General features: G+C 45.9%; 1 protein-coding gene across 7 annotated transcripts; it reads left to right on the top strand.

Moving 5' to 3' along the window:
* The first annotated feature begins 304 nt into the window (after nucleotides 1–304).
* On the top strand, nucleotides 305–19,289 carry GOLGA2 (golgin A2). 7 transcript variants are annotated; one of them, XM_033518464.1, is made up of 28 exons: nucleotides 305–411; nucleotides 1,610–1,732; nucleotides 2,073–2,153; nucleotides 5,493–5,627; nucleotides 6,233–6,276; nucleotides 6,400–6,463; nucleotides 6,924–6,983; nucleotides 7,460–7,540; nucleotides 9,264–9,302; nucleotides 9,799–9,861; nucleotides 10,097–10,190; nucleotides 10,833–10,939; nucleotides 11,480–11,538; nucleotides 11,766–11,907; nucleotides 12,904–12,993; nucleotides 13,155–13,262; nucleotides 13,359–13,446; nucleotides 13,938–14,281; nucleotides 15,053–15,166; nucleotides 15,445–15,669; nucleotides 15,910–16,009; nucleotides 16,089–16,168; nucleotides 16,735–16,888; nucleotides 17,028–17,095; nucleotides 17,379–17,481; nucleotides 17,727–17,833; nucleotides 17,988–18,156; nucleotides 18,263–19,289. In XM_033518464.1, the coding sequence occupies exons 1-28, from the start codon at nucleotides 364–366 to the stop codon at nucleotides 18,508–18,510; spliced, it is 3,138 nt and encodes a 1,045-aa protein (XP_033374355.1). In that variant the 5' UTR covers nucleotides 305–363; the 3' UTR covers nucleotides 18,511–19,289. The 7 variants fall into 7 exon arrangements, with proteins under 7 accessions (XP_033374355.1, XP_015500141.1, XP_015500143.1 ...); XM_015644655.3 differs by having other exon boundaries at nucleotides 13,935–14,281; XM_015644657.3 differs by lacking the exon at nucleotides 2,073–2,153 and having other exon boundaries at nucleotides 13,935–14,281.
* The last annotated feature ends 1,654 nt before the right edge of the window (nucleotides 19,290–20,943 follow it).

The following is a 20,943-nucleotide window of genomic DNA, read 5'->3' as shown; positions in this document are numbered from 1 at the left end:
CTGCGCTGCCCGCGGGATCAGCGCTCGGACACCACAGGGCAGAACGCCAGGCGGGTGTGCGGGACGCGCCCCGCAAAGGCGAGGGAAGCCGGGCTGACCCCTCCCGGCATTTGCTCTGGGCTGTCGGGTCACTACAGCAGCGGGACGGCGTCGGGTGTCACGCGGGGACCGGCGTGTCGCGGGGCCGGGCTGTCCCGCTGTGTCACCCCGGGGTGTCCCGGGGCAGGGGTGTCCCGGCGGGGCCGGGCTGTCCCGCTGTGTCACACCGGGGTGTCCCGGGGCGGAGCGGGGCCGGCCGGGGGTGGAGCCGCCACCGCCTCCGCCGCTCCTGGCGGGCTGACGTGGCCCGGGCGCGGGGCGGACATGGCGGACGGTAGCAGGCAGAGCCGGTTGGCCGCGGCCAAGAAGAAGGTGAGGGGCCGGGGCTCCGGGCAGGACGGGACACGACACGACGGAGCTGGGGGCGGCTGCGTACCGCGAGCCCCGCGCGGGCCGGACTCCGGGCCGGGCCGAGCGCGGCCTCTCCCGAGGGGCGCGGGCCGGGCCGCCGCCGCCCCCTCGCTCCGGGCCGGGCCGCGGTGGGGCCCCGGGAGCCTGCGGGTGTCCGGGGCTGCGGCCCGGCCTTCTCGGCGGGCGGCCGGGGCGAGGCCGGGCCTGGGTGGCTGCGGTGCTGTGAGGGTTACCCGGGTTGGTGTGCGGGTGTCGTGTCTCTCCCCACCCCATCCTTCCCCCATCCCTCCCTTTTTTTCTCCCCCTGTTTTTTCTCTGTATTTTTTCCCTCGGGGCGGCCCGGCTGCCTGCGTCCCGGCGGGATGCGCTTCTGTGTCAAAGTCACGGGAACGGGAAAGTGTCCTGGAGCAGTTCAGGCTTCCATTTTGAAATCCTACCAATAATGGGATCTTCTTTCGTCCTTCTCCATCCCTCGCTGCCCTGCCGTGCCCTGCCCGGCGTGTGCGGGCCGGGGGTGCCGTTGTTTGCATAAACAACTGCCGGGACCGGCCGCTCTGGGGCCCGGGCGTGCAGGAATTGCACAGAAATGCCGGCAGACCTGGCGAGATTCGAGTTATATCTTATCAGACCGGCACTTCCTGGGCGAAGTGGATGCGATTAAAAATCATTTGTAGATTGTTTCTCCCCTTAATTCTCAGTTTTTGCAGTGTCTAGCGTGGGGATTGCAACTGTCCTTCATAAAATATTTCATGGAGTGGAATATTTCACTATCAGACTGTGCTTTTTAACTTTGCATGCAGGATGGTCCTTTATTAATTTTGTCTTATTGCTCTTACTTATAAACTTAAAAATCTCTCAAACCAGTGCTTTCAATCTCCTTTTAGTTGCACTTTGGAGTATCAAATAATTTCCCAGGAGCAGCATTGGCTGTAAACAAAAGTTGAATGTTTACTACTCTTATCAAAAACCTATTTGGTCTTCTCTGGGCTTATTTTGATTCATGTTTTCCCCCCAGATGGATGAATTAATGGAAAAGCATTTCTCTTGTCCTTACACTTGTATTTTTACCAGCGAAGTTGGGGTTTGAGGGTTTTTTTGGGGTTATAGAAGGCATATTCTTTTTGGAGAATTCTTCAGATTCTTCTTCTTGTGTTCACAGTTGAAGGAATATCAGCAGAAGAACAGCCCTGGAGCAACTGCAGGAACTAAGAAAAAACGCAAAACTAAAGAAGGCAGCAGACCTGCGACTCCCACCACTGATGACCAGCAGCCTCCAGAGAATGTGAGTGTCTCATTATTACTCTCAAATCATTTGCCACCTCCCTCTTTGGTTTTCTGGACAATCTGACCGGAGCTGGAAGTGGTTGTGCTGGGGTAAGAGCTGAGTGATGTAGGTGCTGTATGAAGCGTGCTACAGTAGTTGGCAGCTGCCTGTTCTGGAAGGTGCAGCTGGCGTCAGAGTCTGTCTGATGGTGTCCTGGGTGTGCCCAGAGCTGCTGGGCTGAGGGCTTGTGGATCTCACGAGCTGGACGAGGCTGGTTCCTTGGCTGCCTTGGATTGACATTTTCTCTCTGTCCTTCTCTGAGCCATTTCTCTTTCCCCTTTTCTTTCGCCTCCTGTAGATTCAGAACATTCTGAAGGTGCTGGTGTCAGACCTTAACCGCTCCAATGGGGTAGCCATACCCTCATTGGACAAGAGGAAGGTGAGGCAGTGCTTGTGTCCCTCGCAGTGACTCGCTCTCCCTCCTGCATGCTTCGGGTTCTCTTCACACTGAGCTCCATCTCCGGGATGGAGCCTTGTCCTCACACATCCATTGTCAGTTGCTTCAGTTTTGTTGCTGTTTTTATTAACATGGAACTCTTTGTTACCATTGCTTGTTAAGTGCTTGTTTACCTTCTGGTTTGTGTCAAAGTTAACATGTCAAAAAGTGAGCCTTGTTAAAAAGTGTTTCTTGAGACAGTTGAGCTTGGAGGAAAACAGGAATTTGGGGTGAGGCAGTAAACTCATTTAACAGCTGAGGAAAACTGCACTAGGTAGAGGTAGTGTTTCTTTATAATGTATTTCTCCTGCTCTGAGTGTCATTGCCTTGTTTCCTGGAGCTTGGTTTCTGAAGGGCATGTTTCTGCTCATCTCCAGGCAAACAGCTGCACTGGCTGGTTATTCCAGCCACTCCTTTTATGACAGGAGATGAAGCTGGCACAGGTGATGTACAGTCTGGCAAGGACCAGGGGTGTAAATATGCTTAGGCAGGAAGTCAGATACTTCAAAGCCAGGCATGTACAGGCTTTAGCGTCTTCACATTCCCAAGATCCTGAAGAGGAAAGGGTAGGAAGTATGCCAAGAAGCAAGAGAAAAGTGTTCAGGAGCATACATGAGCAAACACCCTTTTAAAAATATTTATTTTCAGACAGTCAGTTTATTTAAAGTAAGGCCCAAACTGTGATAGGAACTCAGAGAAGTTAAATTTTGTAACCCAGAATGTTATTCCAGTTTTGTTGTACCAAAGCTCTGCTTTTCATTTTCACTTGCATCATTTTGGTAGCTTATTTCCCTACCATTGTTTCAATGTAGTTGTCATAAAGTAGCTCATTCTTATATTTACTGCATGTCTATTGGTCTCCAGCAATAAATATAACTACAGTAATCACAAGGGGTACCTGACAGATGAAGTGAAACCTGCAAGGTGGAATGTAATTCCCTCTGAATTGCCTTTGTATCCTTTTTTCCTTTTTTATTTCTTTTGTGTAATCGTACATCTGACACACAAAGTTCCACCAGCTGGACTGTGTTGTGTAGATTCTGTACCAGTAGAACTCAAGTGATGTGAAGAGACACTGCCAGCTTTGGGGTGCTGGGTATGCCTCAAAAAAGTTGTGTTGTGACTGAAACATCACCGCTGTTCTGGGGACAGTTTTCAGTTAATACTTGTAAGCTCAGAATAACTTAAATTTTGGAGAAAGAGACTTGTTTCCCATTGGAGGATGAGATGAAGGTAGGTGGTCCAGTGCTGTTGCTGAGGTGACACTTAGCCTTGCAGTGAAGGCCTACCTATGTCTATAGCTTTAGTCATGTTTTGCAAAGGAAGAATTTATTGCTCTATTCATTCTTGTTTTTTTTTTTTTTTTCTCTTTTCCTCAGAGATAGTTTGATCTGATTGGCTATTAAGGAATTTTTTGATTGTTGTGCCTGGGGTTTTAGGAATTATTTGAAAACAAATCTTTAACTGCAATATGCAATGAAAGAACAATTTCTCATTCTAGTTGCTGTCTTGTAAAAATCCTGAGTCAGGAAAATGCTGTTTAGAAACTTGACGCTAATAGGGCAGAAAAGCTGATCATTGGCAGCTGAGCTGCTGCTGCCATTGGTGTCTCATGTGAGGCAGAGCCCTCCCTGCTCTCTCACTTCAGCTTTCTTGGCTCTGAAACAGAGGAAAAACAGCAAAGTAGAAGCCTTTGTGTGAAAGCAAATGGATCCTACTACATGCTAAGCTGAACAGAATTACTGACTTTTTATTCTACATTATTGGAATGTCATAATGCATAATTTCTGTAGCAGTGTTTTGCTTCTAATGCTTTCTGTTTTCAACAAATTAGATTGTTCAAATAGTTTTGGAGTTTTTGACAGTTTATTGCAAAACTGCTCCTTTTGAAGAAAGAAGGAAGGAGTTCTTGTTGTTAAGGAACATTACAGGTTTCTGCATCTTGGAAGTATTAGCAGAATGTTCTGATCAGAAGAAATGATCATTTTGAGTTGCACCAGGGAATTAATTCCTCCTGTACCTCTGATGTTTATATTGATGAGTGTGTGATTCATAAAGGTGAAGAAATCTTTAGATGGAAGAAGTGAGGGAGTTTCTGACCTTCCTAATAGGCACCTAACATATATTGCTCCTTCAGAGCATCAGTACCTGTCCTGCTAAAAATAAATTCAGAAAATTCTTGTTTTCCCTTTGTAGTCTTCCAGCTTACTGACTTCATTAAATCTGTCTCCCCTGTTGCTGTTTTAACCTTGCTGCTGGATTAGAGAGTGAAGTGCTGAGCAGGTAAACAGGGAATGCCGAGAGAGAGAGATTTCTTGGTTCCTATGAAGTGCCAAGAAGGAACTAACTGAAATAAAAGGGAGCTTTTCCAGGTGGAATTCCAGAGAGCTGCAGTATATTGGTGGGGCTGAATGCTGAAAGATCATCTCATTTGTTTTGTTGTGTTTTTAAGTGATGACTTACCAGAGCTGGATGATGAAATCAGTCAAATTTCTATAAAACACAAGAGCAGTGCTGGACCTTTACAGTCTAGTGCTGGGCAAGGAGATGAAATGGTCCAGTGCAGTGTGGCTTTGTAGAGGGGGCTGCAGATGCCATCCATCCTCCCACAGAGGCTGGATGGGAACTTGCTGTCCAGAAATAGTTTTTTGGCGCTTCTCTTTTCTATTTAGATCCTTCTAGTCATGGGATCCATGGCTACAGCAGGGCCACATGCACCTGCTCCCAGCCACCCTCCCTCTGGCCTGTTCATAAATGTCCTGTTTCCAAACTGGTGGGTCATGGCATGCCACAAATTTCACTGAGTTTTAGACAGAGCACTTGAGTCTGACTAACCCAATTTTCAAGTACTCCCCTGTTCTTTTCCATCTTCATTTGCATACCATGATCTGTGTTTTCCCCAGGAACACCTTGAAGGTGGTACTTTTTCAAAGTAGAGTGATATTTGGCTTTGCCCTTACTTGATTTTTGGTGAATCTTTTGCAGTGAATCCTCATGTGTGAGTTTATAGTTTGGGTGACATTATTGCCCTGTGTTAAAACAAGGGAGTTGGATTGTGGGACACTGGTTCTTTATGAAAGGACACACTCTGGGACAGTGTTTATCTGTGGCTGATGCAGCCACCTCTTCGCTCTGGGGAGAACACAGGTTCCCTTCCACATGTTTCTTAATGACTGTTCACATCTGTCTGGTTTTCACAGGCAGGCCACAAGGTGATGTGTTGGTGTGTGTGTTTGTTCATTTTGCATGAAGGCTGTAATCCTGTGCTGTGTTTTGTGACAGGCATACTTTGACAGTGATGTTGCCACTCGTAGTGCTGAACAGCTTGCTCCTGATGTCCCTGTGCTATCTAACAGCAACAGCCTCCCTAGTTGTGGTTCTGTTCTGCCTGCTCCTGAGAGCATGCAGCTGACACAGGTTTGTGACTTATCATCAATACTGCCATTGAACAACTGAATATTGGTTAGTGATGCCACATTAGTGTGGAGAAAGATGACCTTCATAAATATGACATGACTAGTTGAGATTTTCTCCTGTTAAAAATACTACATTCTCCACTCTCCATGCAGTCATCATCTGTCTGTGAGAGCAGAAGGAGTACTAGCACGCCTGCAGCTTCCGAAGCTGTTTTCCTTCCCATTCTCTCCTGTTTCATTACCAGAATGTACCCTTAATAAGACAGGTCTCCAGTCCAATCAGTCTGTATTTCCTTTTACTAACTGAATATTCAGTTGTAGTTTTTTTCCAGTGAAGTGTTGATTATCCTGGTAAAAAAGAAACAGCAGACATAAAGCCTGATACACTTGAATTTCTCTACTCCAGGAAACCCAGACTCACACCACTCAGAAATTATGTGTAAGCCAAGGCTGAGTTGGTGGTTTTAAGTTCATCTTCCTTTGGGAAGCAGTAATTACAGGAGCTGTGGAACTTGAGCCCAGGTGTAATCAAGTCTTAGTGACACATTCATAAGTATGACTCCCATCTTTTACAGACTTGTAAGTTTTTTATGTTTTAATCCACAGATGAATGAAGCCGAAGATCATAAAAATGCTTTGGATGAGAACAGGTGAGTGTCTCTGTTGGCTTTGCAACAGGATCCCAACAATTAAGGTTTTATTCCTGTCCCAATGCTGTGCTGATTTGGGCAGCACTCTGGATGAGGTTTTCATTGCCAGGTCTTTGTTCCCAGGTCTTTCTCGTCAACAGAGGGTCTCCGTCAGTTGTCTGAACAACTCAATGGCCTGGTTTCCCAGGTATGCCTTTTCATCCATTTGTCCCATTAATTCTCTAGGTGTTTGATGTGGAACTTTAGGCAGACAGTTCAAGGAAACACTCTTCAATCTCAGAGACGTCTGCAGGCATCCTACTAACCAATGTGATAATTAAACATTGAGGTGCAAAAAATCCTGCTTTAGGAATGTAAGATTTCAGCAGTAGGAAGGAAAAGCAGAGTGGGATGAATGAATTGTACATATTCATAGAAAGATGTACTCTTGATTTACTGGAAAAGAATATGAAGTCAGTCTGAATAATTCACATCAGCCTGTCACAGGGGCAGCCAGCGTCTATCCTGAGCCAGAAAAGTGTTTTCTGTGCCTGTGTGTGGTCGTTTGAAGTGACAGGTGCTATAAGGAGTGCTACTGTTATAATGGGATCTTACCTAATAGTGATTTGCCTTGGGGACTAAAACTGACTTACTTGATTTACTTCTAGTCTACATCATATGTGAATGGAGAAAGTGCTGTTTCTTCCACAAATATTAAGGAAATGGAAGTAAGTTGTTCTCAGTCTGTCATGTTTTTTATTTTTCTTATTTGCTGCCGTTGATCACTTGTTTGGATTCTGTGCTTACACAAGTGTTAGAGAGGCCTAACTGAATGCACAGGTCACATACATCACTATGTAGTGTCACCTGGGGCTGTAATTGGGTAGCTGTGAGCACAACAGTCAGAGGCAGTTATTGGAGATGTTCCCAGTTTGGGGACTGGGGATAATCTGGCTTCCATGCAACTGCAGTTCTTATATCTGACTCACTTTTATGTCAAAATGAGGCCTCAGCAGAAATGGATAAAATAGGTTGACATCCCAGCAGCTTTTGTTCAAACCCCAGATTTTGTTTTGTTTGGAGAATCTGATTATATCAAATAATGATAATGATTTATTTTTCTGTCCTTTTTAATTATTGCTTTTTTCCTTCCCTCCTCCTCTTCTGCTCCTTCCTTTTTCTCCTATATGCATGTGCCCGTCAGACACGTTACCAGGAGCTGGCAGTAGCCCTGGATTCCAGCAATCTAACTAACAAACAGCTCGTTACAAAGATAGAGGAATTGGTAAGAAACAATCCAACCAACCAGTTTGTCTTTGCTGCTCCTCCACGCTCTCTGGGTGTCTGCAAGGTTACGGGTTCCCCCACAGTGCTACAAGGCAGGCTGCTTACACAGCACTTTGTATGGAACAAAATGGGCTGGATGGAAAACCTGTGAGAGGATCAAAGCCTAAGGCTTCTTGTGAGTGTGATGGCTCATCTGAGGAAGCAGAAACAGAGTTTTGTTGTTTCCATTTAAGTGTGCTCTGTTGATCTCCTCACACTGTCCCTGGATGATAAGTATCCTCATAAAACAGCTATTTCTGGTCCTGCTCTGAATCTTTGAAATACAGAATTCTGGTGCTGGCAGCAGTGTGAAAACCTGTTACTGCAGGTGGTGATGCTGTTCTAAATATATCAGCAGAGTGGGAGCAATAGGTCCAAGAGAGCCTGGGGCTGTTTTCTGATCATATCCTCAGCTTCTCTTGGCACAATGAATGAACTGCTTTGTCCTGTGGCCTGCATGGATTCCTGCTGCTGCTTTTCAGCCTTCAGCCTTAACACTGCAAAAAATGCAGCTAAGTGGATCTGTTCCAGGCTGAAAAGTCTTTCTTGTGTGAATACTTTCCCCCATTTTGTTCCTCTCTAAAACTACACTTTTCCCAAAGTTCAGCATTTCCCAGTCTACCCCATCACCCCTCTTTTTGTTTCGTTTTTGGTTTTGGATTATTTTTCTTCTGTTCTTTTTGTGTTCTAGTTGGGCTGCAGAGGTAGAGTATATTGCACACCCAGGATTCTCATTGCTTGCCAGCTTTTCTATTTGTCTGGAGCTCTGTAGGGCCTTTGCTGCATTTGTGCTCTTGCCTTTGCTTTTCCTGGTTATGTTGTGTGCTGGCATTGCTAAAATCAAAACCTCATCACCTTTCTGTCTGCAGTCATGTTTCAAAATGCACTGAGGTAGCAGTAGTAATAAAGAAACACCTTGGCCAATATTAAGCATTTGGGAATAGGAAAAAATACTAATTATGTAGTTACTTAAGAGGCATCTGTGAGAAAACTGCCAGGGAGACAAGAGCAGCAAAGGGCAAACAGGGTTTGGTGGCAGCCTGGGCAGCCTTTGTCCCCTTCACGCCTACAGATGCACTTTGTGCAGTCACAGATCTCCAGTACTTCACCCATAAGACTGAAATTGGCTGGGACAGAATTATTTCCTTGCATCTGGCTTCAGCTGTGTCTCATTCCACCTTGGTGGGAGCCTGCCAATGTACGTGCGGCACTGCATGACTTGGCCAGTTGTTAACTGGGATAGAGGTCTAAGGAATCACTTCAAGGAAAGGACTTTTGCTTTGGGATCTAGGTATTTATCTTTTATTGAAAACATTTTTGCTGATTTTCGTAACATACCAGTTTGACTATGATTAACTGCAGAGATGTGGGAAATTGAAAGTTTAAACTGAAGTTGCTGGATGGATGCTCAGATAGGAACAATAGAGGGGTTTCAGCAGAGGTATTGGAGGAGAGCTGTAATAATGAAGTGGACAATGAAAAACATATCACATGTATTAGTGAAGGGAGCCCCAAATCTCTTACTTTAATAGCTAAGATGAACTTCCTAGTCTTCTACATTAAAAAAAGGAAATTATCCTTGCATTAACTGGGCATATATCCTACTTCATCAAAGTGAAAATGTGTTTCAGAAGTATGAGAATATTTTCTCTTAATATTTGTGCATCAATTTTCTTCCACAGAAACAGCAGAACCAAGAAGCAGTCAATCAGCTGGAGAAGGTAAAGTGTGTCCTATTTTTGGATAGATACAGAAATAGCTATGTTTCTCTGAGGACTAGAAAACACAATGGATTGTGGCACAAGTGTGCATGATCTTGTCTTGTGTTAGATTCAGTTTTATTTGTAGCATAAGATTTAATATATTGACTTCACAAGTTGGGCCTGATAAGTAGCAGTCTTATTTTGACCAAAGCTAATATTTATATGCTCAAGTTGCAGGAGTGCAGTGGGGGCAGGAGGTTACAGTTTAGGTCCTTGCCATTCCAACACTGCCACATGTATGCTGCAATGATTGTACTGTGCTGTTCCTGCTGGTCTGGGATGGAAAAATGATTAAGTAGTACAAATAATGGAAGATTAAGTGTATCTTTAAAAATACTGACAACATTTAAGTGCTAGAAATAGTACAAATTAATTCCTGCTTTTTTAGTTGGACGTAAAAGAAGGGTTAATTATCTGCATGTTTTTGCTGACCCTGCATTATTTGTTTCTACAGGAAAAGAAGGAGTTTGAACAGAAATTTTCTAAAGAGCAAGCAGCACTGAGGGAACAGTTACAGGTAAGGCAGAGCCTCCCTTACAGTAATATACCTGACTTCTGCTGTTTTGTGGATTATTGAGCACTCCTAGTCCTTATCCTGGAAGGCAGGAAGTCCATTCCTTCAGCAAAACTGCAAGTGTCAGCCAGGCTGTAATTAACTGCAAGAGCTCTTTACTGAATTGTCCTTTTGTGATAACAGTGATGTTGCAGTGTCAAGTAAAGTTTTGTGCTGAGCTGATTTTCCTTTCCCAAAGGTTCATATCCAGACTATTGGAATTCTCGTTTCTGAGAAGTCTGAGTTACAGACAGCCCTTGGCCATACTCAGCAAGCTGCACGGCAGAAATCAGGTATGTGACTGTCTCTGCAGCTCAGGCTGGTGGTTGAACTGTGGATGGCAAATCACAAGCACAGCATTTGCTGGCAGCCAGCTCACAGCACTCCCTGACCCCTCCATGAGCAGCCTTTGGCACTGCTGCTGTCATTGTAGCTGTCCCCAAGTGGGAGCATGTTGGTCTCATGGCAGTTGAGGTTCTTTTGTGCATCACTAAAGCCTTGTCAGCTCTGTTGGGCCTGGTGACTACCCCAGACTGTTCCTTTCTAATTCTTTTAAAACTTGATTTCCCTTTCTTGCCCTGCCTCCCACACAGCTGTCATGTTAATCTAAGTTTTAGCCAGGCCTTTTATTCTGAACTACATTTGAGCAATTTATTCTGATAGGAAAAAAAAAACCCCAAACAACATAATGTGTATTGTTCTGTAAAGGAAGTTTCATCATCTCCCTCTAAAAGTGATGCTGGTAGTTAGAGAGAGCTGTGCTCCCAGGGCTGTTAGTGAATCACCTGTAGAGCCAGGAGTGGAGCCAGCTCTGCTGATTTACAAAGTTCTGTGCTGCCTCAAGAGCTTGTTGACAAAGTAGAAAGTGCTGTTCAGCCAGTTCCAAAATGCTCTTTGTGGTCTAGCCCCAACTGACTGTGCTCTGACTTGTCCAGGAGAAGCTGAAAGCCTTGCTGCCCGTTTACATTCCTCCCGCCAGCGAGTCTCAGAGCTGGAGCGCACTTTGTCCTCCATCTCCATGCAGCAAAAGCAGTCAGAGAAGGTAAGAGTCACCTCTGTTTATGCTTAACCAGCAGCTCTGCCTTTGGCTGTTTGCTTATTACTACACTGCTGCAAAGTCTGCAGTCCCTGCTTGGAGAAGAGGTAGAAATTAACCTTGTTAATTGTTAATTAACCTTTTAAAGTCCTGTATTCCCCATCATCAAGGCATACTTTATTCAAGTTTCTGTGACTAATCATATGGTCCAGTTGGTGTCTTCAGATCTGGCCCCTCATTCATTAGTCTGGCAGCTCCACACAAGAGAGACACCTTGTCCCAGAAATCTCCATCAAACACACACTCTAGTAATGTCTTTAATCCAGAAGTTTGCAGAAATATTTGTAGCATCACATTTGAAAAGACTGAGCAGACTTATTCCTGGAAAATTCAGGAGGTTCTAAGCAAACCTGTCCTGAGGTTTTGCTGAAGTTATGACCTTTTCTGTTTTAGCTGATCTGTTAAAGGTGAAATAAAGTATTTTTTTAATACATTATTTGTTTGGATGAAGTCTATAGATTAATCAATAATTTCCTTTTTCTCCAGCATAATAAAGAGTTAGTGAAGGAGCGAGACAACCTGAAACTGGAACTGTACAAACGAAGGTAAGTCCTTTCTACTCATTACTGCAGAAGAGTCCCAAAACAACAAAAGGCAAAGAGCACAGGTGGTGACTTGGGAGGCTGGATATTAAGTTAAAAAAAAAAAAAAAAAAAAGTAGTCACTAGATGTGATGTTTCTCTGCTTCTAGTTGACTGGAAGCACAAGTTTGTAGATTTATGATCTGGAAATCAGCAGACCCAGAGCCACTTTAATTTTTTGTTTGTTCTAGCAAAAGTAGTGAGGAAATAAAACAGCAGAATTCAGAGCTGTCAGAGAAGGTTCACTCCCTGGTGTCCCAGAACTCAGCTATGAAGTTGGATGTGGAAGATTTGCAGAAGAAATTGGAAATGGCTGAACTGATGATTCAACAGGTGAGGGCAGAGGACACTGATGACACTGCCACACTTCCTTCTGAGAGAGGGGGCAAAACTTAACTCTTGGCTTTAAAGGAAGGCATGAAATCTCATCAAGACATCCTTCTAGAAAAAAGCTTTCAGTAAGGCCTCAAGGGAACAGAAAGTTTGTTCTCTAAGGTGTTGGAGCTGTAAATTAACTGAAAAGCACCCACTGACTGAAAAGCAATGTGACATTAGTCAGCTAAAACTGTTGTACTATGAGAGAGGGTGAAAGTGGAAATCCAGTAACTTTTCTGATTGTAACTGTTCAGGATTTTGGTTATTTAGTTGTGCAGTCTCACTGAGTAACCAGCTGAGTAGGATGGTGTTTATACCCACCAGAGGAACATGGTCAATTGGACAGTGGCAGCTTGAAGTCAGCTGGGGAAAGAATGCATGGAGCCAGCTGTTAGCAGGTCAGAGAGCAAGCTTGCTGTGACCCTGAGCCTGGAGGGAAGAAAATACTCTTTTTTTTTAATTCCTAGACTGTGTCTTAAGTTACCCTTGAAATTAAGCCAACTGCTTCTCTTCTGGGAAAAGTGCTGTGCCTCAGATGAACCAGCCTTGCTGCTCAGTCAAGTTCTGACATGCTCCAGACACTGGCTTTAAATTCCTGACATGTCTGACAACTTTTAAGGTCACAGGCTTTTATACCATCTGATATGGCTGTATAATGCAGACTCTGGAAAGACACAAAATTTCTGTGCCAAAGTTTGATTGAATCCTATTTTCTTAATTAAAAAACCAGTAAATTTAAAATTGGTAGGGAGGAGCTGCCCATTCAGCCATTTTTACAGGACTAAAATTTCAGCTTTTTCTTTTTAATCCCCCCATTTTTTTTCCACACTGAACTGCACTATGAGTTGGAGCACTTTAAAGAACTATAGATCATGTGGCAGATTACTCTTGGGGAAAAGGCTGTGCAGGAAATGAATATTAACATTTTGCCTTAACTTTCTGATTTTTTAACAGTTCTCGAGCCAGGGAGGGAGTCTGGATGCAAACCAGCAGCTGCAAATGGCTCTGGAGGAGAGGGCAAGCCTGGAAACCCAGGTAGCTCAGGTAAGAGGTTGTATGCAATATGATCCAAATCTTTGATATCTTTAAGGAAACTTGTGGGGCAGAAAAATGTAGCTTTGTACTCACACTGATTTCTTCAAGTTTTATCCCTTAAACCAAATTTATTTAGCCAATATGATGTTGTTTGATTTTGTTTTGAACAGCTCTCAGAGTCACTTCACCAGCTGCAGGCAGAAAGAGATCAGTATGTGGAGAAACTGAGGGAGGAGGGGAGCGCTTGGCAACAGCGGGTGCAGCAGCTCTCTGAGCAGGTAACCCCGGGGGCAGCATCCCAGCTCTGGACAAACACAGGCTGCAAGAAATACCTCATGAATGTTGTTGTAATTTTCATTTGTGTGGCTTTGCAGGTCCACACAATGGCAGAGGAGAAGGAGAAACACATGGCCAGAATTCAGGAGCTGGAAGACAATGTTACAGAGCTGTTGAGCACATCAGGTAGGGCTTCTAAAGTGGGGCTTCTCACTGCAGAGTGGAGCTGGATAACTGTCCTGCTGTACAGATGCTTCTGCACAGGAGGTGCAAGTTGGTCTGATGCTGGGAAGGCAGATGAAGACCAGGTGACCCCAAGAACCCCTTTATCCTGGGAAACAGCAACTGAAGTCCTGCTATGAATGGACCAGCAGTCTGGTTATGTCTGTAGTATTGGCCTGACTGTACTGTTAGCCTCTCTGGGAAGGCAGGAGGCTCCTGCTAGGGTTGTGAGGAAGTCAGTAGCAGAAAGCAGCAAGCAATGCTTGGGTTTGGGGTAGGTTTGCTCTTTGTTCCTCTCAGTGCTGTGCACCGAGGGTTGGATACTGCAGCTGGTGATCCCTTCTGGGTCACAGAGCCCCACGGGCTGGGGTGTGCTTTGTGTATCCAGCAGGAATGTGTCTCATCCGGCCATTTTCCCTGTGACTGAGCCCCTTCTGATTGCATTTCCACAGCAGTGAAGCCCATGGATATTGAGCCTCCCTCACTGCCAGGGCCCACTGCAGCTGAGCTCAGTCTGCAGGAGGAGATCCAGCGGCTGCAGCAGGAGAAGGAGGAGCTGCATGGGCAGTACCAGGCCCAGGTCCGTGACAACGAGCAGCTGAGCCACCTCAACAGGGAGCAGGAGGAGCGGCTGCTGGAGCTGGAAAAGGCTGTGCAGCGCTACAGTGAGGAGGCTGTGGACAGGCAGCAGATCCTGGAGGACATGCAGAGTGACAAGGCCACAATCAGTAGGGCACTGAGCCAGAACCGGGATCTGAAGGAGCAGCTGGCTGAGCTGCAGAATGGGTTTGTCAAACTGGTAGGTCTCTTCCATGCATATTTTCCCTTTGCTTCCCTCACTGGTGCAATCCTTTCGTAGTGCAGATGTGAAAAACTGGCAGCAGCATTATCCCTCTCTTACCCTCTGAGTTTGTGGCTGCTCCATCCTTCGATACATTGTGTATATGAACCAGTATCTTTGTCCAGAACTGTTTTCTTCTCCTTCTCATCCCCTAGCAGTCAGTCTCTGTCCCCGGGTATTCCTCTTGCCCTTTCACCTGAAGATACCCATTTCCTGTTCCCTTGTATTTGCCTATGAGGAAGTTCTCAATAGATTCTCTCCTGCTGCTGTCATTCTTACCCATCCTGGAGCTGAATCCTTACTCTTGCTTTGCTTCTTCCAGTGTAACACCTTCCCCTCTGGGGCCCTAGCAGACTGACACATGGTCTAGCTGTTTGGTTTTTTTCTTTAGTCCTTTTTGAACTCCTTGGTTTTGAATGTCTGTGGCTCTCTTTGGGATATTCATACCACCCATCTGCTTTGGAGCTGACAGGCTGCATTATGTGCCAGCCCTCTTCTTGGCACTGTCCCAGCACTGATTCCCCTGGCTCTTTCCTTGCTCTTCTCCCATCTTGTGAACCTTTTTGTAAGGTATTTACTGTCCTAAACAGTCAATTTATGGCCTTCAGTTACAGTCCAGAAAAACACAAGGGATGGCACCCTGTTGTACTGGGAACTAACATGGTTTATTGAGAGCCTGTTTCATGGTGGCTGGGGCAGTTTCCTTACACAGTTGTGTTTGTCTTGCAGACAAATGAAAACATGGAGGTTACAAGTGCCCTACAGTCAGAGCAACATGTGAAGAAAGAGCTGGCCAAGAAGCTTGGGCAGCTGCAGGAGGACCTGGCAGAGCTCAAAGAGACGGTGAGGACCAGCAGTGGGATGGCAGGGCTGGATTGTGCAAATTGCTGGCAACTTCCCAGACACTGATGGAAGGATGGAAATGGGTATTGTAAAGATCTGGCTGGAAGCCTTCCCCTATCATCTGCTGCCTGATGTGGGGTACCAGCATGTGGGGGCAGATGGTGGCTGTCTGCCTGGTTGGTGGCTTTGGGGCAATGTTGACAGTTTGGATCATGTCACACAGATCAGCTTTTCTGGCAAAAAGGGTTTGATGTGGTGGTTTGATCTTGTTCTCTCAGCTGGAGCTGAAGACACAGGAGGCCCGTGGCCTGCAGGAGCAGCGGGACCAGTGCTACAGCCACCTGCAGCAGTACACCCTGGCCTTCCAGCAGCTCGCTGCCGAGAAGGATGAGCTGCACAAGCAGTTCCTGCTTCAGACACAGCTCATGGATCGCCTGCAGCACGAGGAGGTCCAGGGGAAGGTGACAGTGGAAATGCACCTGAAAGAGCTGCAGCAGACGAAGGTAACAGTAAAAAGGGACAAGTGGAAAGATGGGAGGTAATCAGTGAGAGATTTGGCCAGTCCCTTCCACCTGGGCTGTTCTGTGATGCTGTGATTACACCGTGTGCTCTACAGACAAGTGGTACCTGTCTGGAGCTAAAAGCACTGCTTGTGTGTTTGCGTGTGTGGTGCTACTGTCTGGAGTGACTGTTTGCAATCTGGCTTGTGCAGGTTTTTGTGATCTTCTGCTTATCTCTTGCAGGAAAGCCTAGAAGCTGTAGCCAAGGAAAACAAAGAGCTGCAGGCCCAGATCAGTCAGCTGGCAGCAGAAATGGATGGCAGGATTTTGCACCAACTGGAAGGTGAGTGGCTGCATCAAGGAGAAGGCAGAGCTGGGTTCTCTGCAGCACTGCCTCCTTGTTCACCTTCCTTCTTTTACAGAAGGCGATGAAGCAATGACTGAAGAAATCCAAAAACCTTCTCTTGTGATCCCAGAGAAGTTTGAAAGCCATGAAGAAATGGTGAGTCTTAATGGGTAGAAAAACCTTTGGTTTTAGTTCTTAACAAGTATCTGGAAAAGGAAACCAGCTAAATTGAAGAGAGGTTTATGAGGTTATCCTACCAGCTGAGTGCAATCATGAGGGAAGTGCAACAGTTCCTCGTGCGTAGCAGCAAAGCCAAGACTTCTGCAGCATTCTTGCAAAACAGGTTGGAAATCTGGCATTGGTTTCCTTATGATGACAACTCAGCTGGCAGAGCAGCTCTTTAATGGGGCTTTGATGATGATGTTCTCTTGTTTGGAAGGCAACTTGGAGATGGTGTCAAATATCTACAAGATTTATCTGCAAGTACAGTCATAATACTGCAGTCAAACAGTTCTCAAGGGACCCAGGTTTTAACCTGCACTAATTGGGAATGAGAAGAGGCAGTAGCTGCTACCTGGCTTAGTTCCAGGGCAGTCACACAGTTATTTGGTTTCACACTCGTAAATAAAATGGGGTGAACTGTTACTCTGTCTTGAGATGCACCATAGATCCTGCTGAACACAGGGGAAGCACTAATGTCCATACTCTGAAATTCTTCTTAGGTCACATTTGTGACCTCTGCCATGTCCCAAGTGGAGCAGGAACGAGAAGATCTGAGGAAGCAGCTGGCTGCTCAGAAGCAGCAATGCAGAACCCTCCTGCAGCAAATCACAGCTCTTAGGCAGGAGCAGCAACATCACGTCACTCTGGATGCAGGTAAAGTCTCAGCAAGTCTGGGGACAGCGTGACCATGAGGTGCTGGGCCAGCTGGCCATCGCTGCTCTGAGACAGACTTTTGGGTCTGTGAGTGCATCCTGCCCCAGGACAAACTGTAAATTGCACACATCCCTTCCAGGCTCCATTATGGATACTGTTCCAGTGGAGGTTCATGAGGCTTTGAAAACTGCCATGGACAAGCTACAGGTAAGCAAAGCATCTCACGTTGTTTCAGCCCTATTACACTATTACACTTCTCAGCCAGACTAGGATCCAGCATCAGACAAACACAACACAACAGATTGTAGTGGAATAAGCAGCAGATATTCCATAAAAAGATGCTCCATCCTAAAAAGCTTGCTCACTGCTTGGTTGTAAAGGAGCAGGATTTGTTCCTCAGGCTCAGACTAGTGTCACGGGGTGTTATCTTTAGCATGGGTGTTATCTGTGTGTGAGAGCCCAGGTGACTGACCCCACTTTGTGTGTACAGCTGCGTTTCACAGAGCTGATGCGTGAGAAGGCAGATCTGAAGGAGCGTCTGGAGGAGCTGGAGCACCGCTGCATCCAGCTGTCTGGAGAGACTGACACCATTGGTATGTCTAGGCAGCACCAGCACAGGCCAAAGCTTGCTTAGTGCCTTATTTATGTGGGGAGTAGAAGGTCCCCAAACAGCTTTTGGAGCTGGAGCCCTCAAACTACCAAGTCTTCCCTGTCTCCTACTGCTGCCTAACTGGGCTAGGTCTCCACTCCAGGGCTGGATTTCCTGGGTCCTCATGCCTCATTATAGGGTTGATACCCCAATCTTGCAGATACTCCTGAGGCTTCTCTTGTGTTCCAGGGGAGTACATTGCACTGTACCAGAGTCAAAGGGCTATCCTCAAACAGCGGCACCAGGAGAAAGAAGAGTATATCAGCAGGTTGGCCCAGGACAAGGAAGAGATGAAGGCAAGGACTCTTTTCTGTGGTACTACTCCAAGCAGGGTGGGCCTGGGGCAGTGCAAACCTTTGTTCATTTGCTAATTCGGTGACAGGAGTAGGACTGCAAACCACAGTGGTGTTTGTGTGCATGTTTCATGGGCTTTCTTTTACTTTGGTACAGATGAAACTACTGGAACTGCAGGACTTAGTGATGCGCCTGGTCAGAGAAAGAAATGAATGGTACAGCAAGTATGTAGCAGCTGCTCAGAACCCAGAGTTGTTGGTGAGCCAGACTGAAGGTGTGCTTCCAGCAGAAAGGCGCATTGAGCTGAATGCCACTGATGGAGCAGGTGAGCTGCAGCCAGGACAAGCTCTGTGCAGGGGAACAGCCCCTGCTCTCAGCCTTGTATGTGGACAGGAGGAGTTACCTGCCTGTCTTGTCTGTGCTCCTTGCAGGGTTACGAGAGGTGAATCTGTCAGATGAAGCAGAACAAGAGGCTGCTGTTCATCAATCCGGTTTCCCCCCTGCTGACAGCAAAGCTGCTCAGCCAAACCAAGAGGACCCCACAGCAAAGCAAATAATGCAGCTTCTCAGAGAAATCCAGAACCCTCAGGAGAGGCTGGGCTCCCTGCTGGAAAACCCATGCATTCCCTTCTTCTACCGTGCTGATGAGAACGATGAGGTCAAAATCATGGTAGTTTAAGTGGTGCTATGGCTTACTGACAGCAGCTTTCTGTGGGCCTGAAAGGACTTGATGGACTTGTACGTGCCCATACCTCTGCTCAGTGCCCTTGGTGAGAACAGGTTCCTAAAGACATCAGTAAAGAGAGATTGTATCAAATGGAATTCAAGCATCAGACCTCATCTTCTCTTTCTCTTTGTTCTGTTACTTGCTGTGCTTGGAGTACAGGCAGACTCTTAACTCATCCTGGGAGACAGCTGGTGCTGCCACATCACCTAGGCTAGGCCCAGACTGGGGGCAAAGGGAGTCCATGACTTTTGGCAAAATGACTTCATCCCTTGTCCCAGACTCTGCTGCCACAGGAGCTTCACATGGTTCTGATCCATCACTCATGCCTGTCAGCCCAGTTCTTCCAGGGCTCCCAAAGTAACTAACTGTTCTGGTAATGGACCCTTTGGACTCTCAGCAGCTTGGGTTTGTTTTCATACTACGTATCCTGAACTCCCCCTTCCTGCTGTAGCCCTGCCTCTTGCACCTGTATTTCAGAACAGGACCCCTGCAAGCGGTTCCTGGGCAGCACAGCCTGTTCTCATTGCCAGGGGAAGGGACCGATGGGAACCTTGAGGAGTCTTTTGGTTACTTGACAAAGCTTTATGTGATTCTTGGGAGTGGGGTGGAAATGTAACTGCACTTTGAAGGATGATGTGTTTCACTTGTATGTGTCTGAAGGTTTTATTTATTTTAAGAAATGGGAGAAATAAGTAAAAGGAAACCACTTAATAAACATGCTTCATTTTGAATTTCTGGGCTTTAGGGGTTCTAGTTCTCCATCCCTGAACTTTCCTCTTCTCCCATTTTGGTAAGTATTGTAGGAGATGAGTGGAAACTAAGAGCCCATGGTCCATATTTAAGGTCCTGGGACATACAGCTGCAAGTGTGGTAGTACCTGTCCCTGCCTTGAAGCCATAGCCCTGATACTAAGGAGAAAACAGAACATGGAGGGAGGAAAGAGCTCCCTGAAGCAGAAGCAAAACAAATCTGGGTCTGGAAGTTTATGCCATGTGAACTACATGTGGATATCCTGAACTGAATCTGCCTTCAGGCAAGAACTCCCTGTTCTTAAAATGGGTGGTGTCAACAGTGGAGTTTTGAGGGAAACCACAGGGGAGATTAAAGGACCTGATCATTGGATTTGTGTGATCCAACACAGGAGTTTGTGCTGCTGCCTGAAACAGCATCAGCTGCCACCCTGTCACCTGCCGAGATGTAAGATGCAAGCAAAGAAACACACATTTGTGTCTGCTGAACATGAGAGATGGTTCATTTCTTCATGTCCAAGTTGGTGAAACTTTACAGCAGCATAGCCAAGAGCTTCTCTTCTACTGCCAAAGGCAGATCATGCGTGGGCTGGTTTTTTTAAATGGTTTATATCTTGGTATTTCCAAATACAAATGAAAAAAGGGACACACAGCACAATCAGTGTTTTCCTGTGAGCCCCCAGGGGAAGCTGGATTTTGAACTTTCATTCAAATGGCACGAGTTGTGTGAGCTCTTCAGCACAAGTGATTTGACTCCCCAGCTCCCCAGAGCATGGGGTCTGTACATTCTTTATCTGTGTGAAATGGTGTATATTCCTTCAGGAGAAACTAAGCCTGTTCAGTGTTTAGAGCTGCTCAGGCTATTTATAAATATGTATCATAACTAGTAGAAGAAGGGCTGTGATTTAAGACAGTATTATTGTAAAAGGAATAAATAGTTACTGGGTGTTTACTCTCAACTGTGAAGGAGACAAGTCCAGTGAAGAAGGTCTGTGGTCTGTTGCAGAGGTGACTTAACCCTGCTACAAATTTGCTTTCTGAATAAACTTATTCAGAGGGATACTGACTAGAGGTATTTCTTCTGCACAGACCATCTTGAAATTTGGCCAGAAAAAGAAAAGAATGAATGAATTATTGAAAGCACCTGCCCTGACAGTGAAGCCATTTCCACTGAGCTTTCATGAATATTTTCTGTACAGACTGCTGACAAGCCTGAGAGGTGGTTCTTGGCTAGCATTTCATATCCAGACCCCAGCTTCATTTTTCACCCTGACCCCTTTAAGGAGTGATTCCTGGACCTTACCTTTACTCAATGTCCATTTGCAGTGTTCCACAAGAACTACAGGCAAAAATCCCTTTTAAGAAGCAATTTTTGTGCTAACTCCCATCTTCTGTACGTCCCCATCTCTGAAGCACCTCCACACAATTCCTTCTGCACAGGGATTTACCTTTCTGCACCTGACAAGATGTTTCATTCTACTGCAATTCCTGGCCACTCAGGGCTGATGCAGATCTGCTCCACCTTCCCTATCAGTGACAACCCCTGATTGCATGTACAGCTTGTTCACTCTATGGAATGAAAAGATCAAGTTATAATCAAACACAGCTTGAAAGCCACCCAGAGAAAAAGCAAGAG

This window comes from Parus major, chromosome 17 (assembly GCF_001522545.3).
Source record: "Parus major isolate Abel chromosome 17, Parus_major1.1, whole genome shotgun sequence".
In the NCBI taxonomy this organism is placed as follows: Eukaryota; Metazoa; Chordata; class Aves; order Passeriformes; family Paridae; genus Parus; species Parus major.
This window is presented reverse-complemented; position numbering and strand designations above follow the sequence as displayed.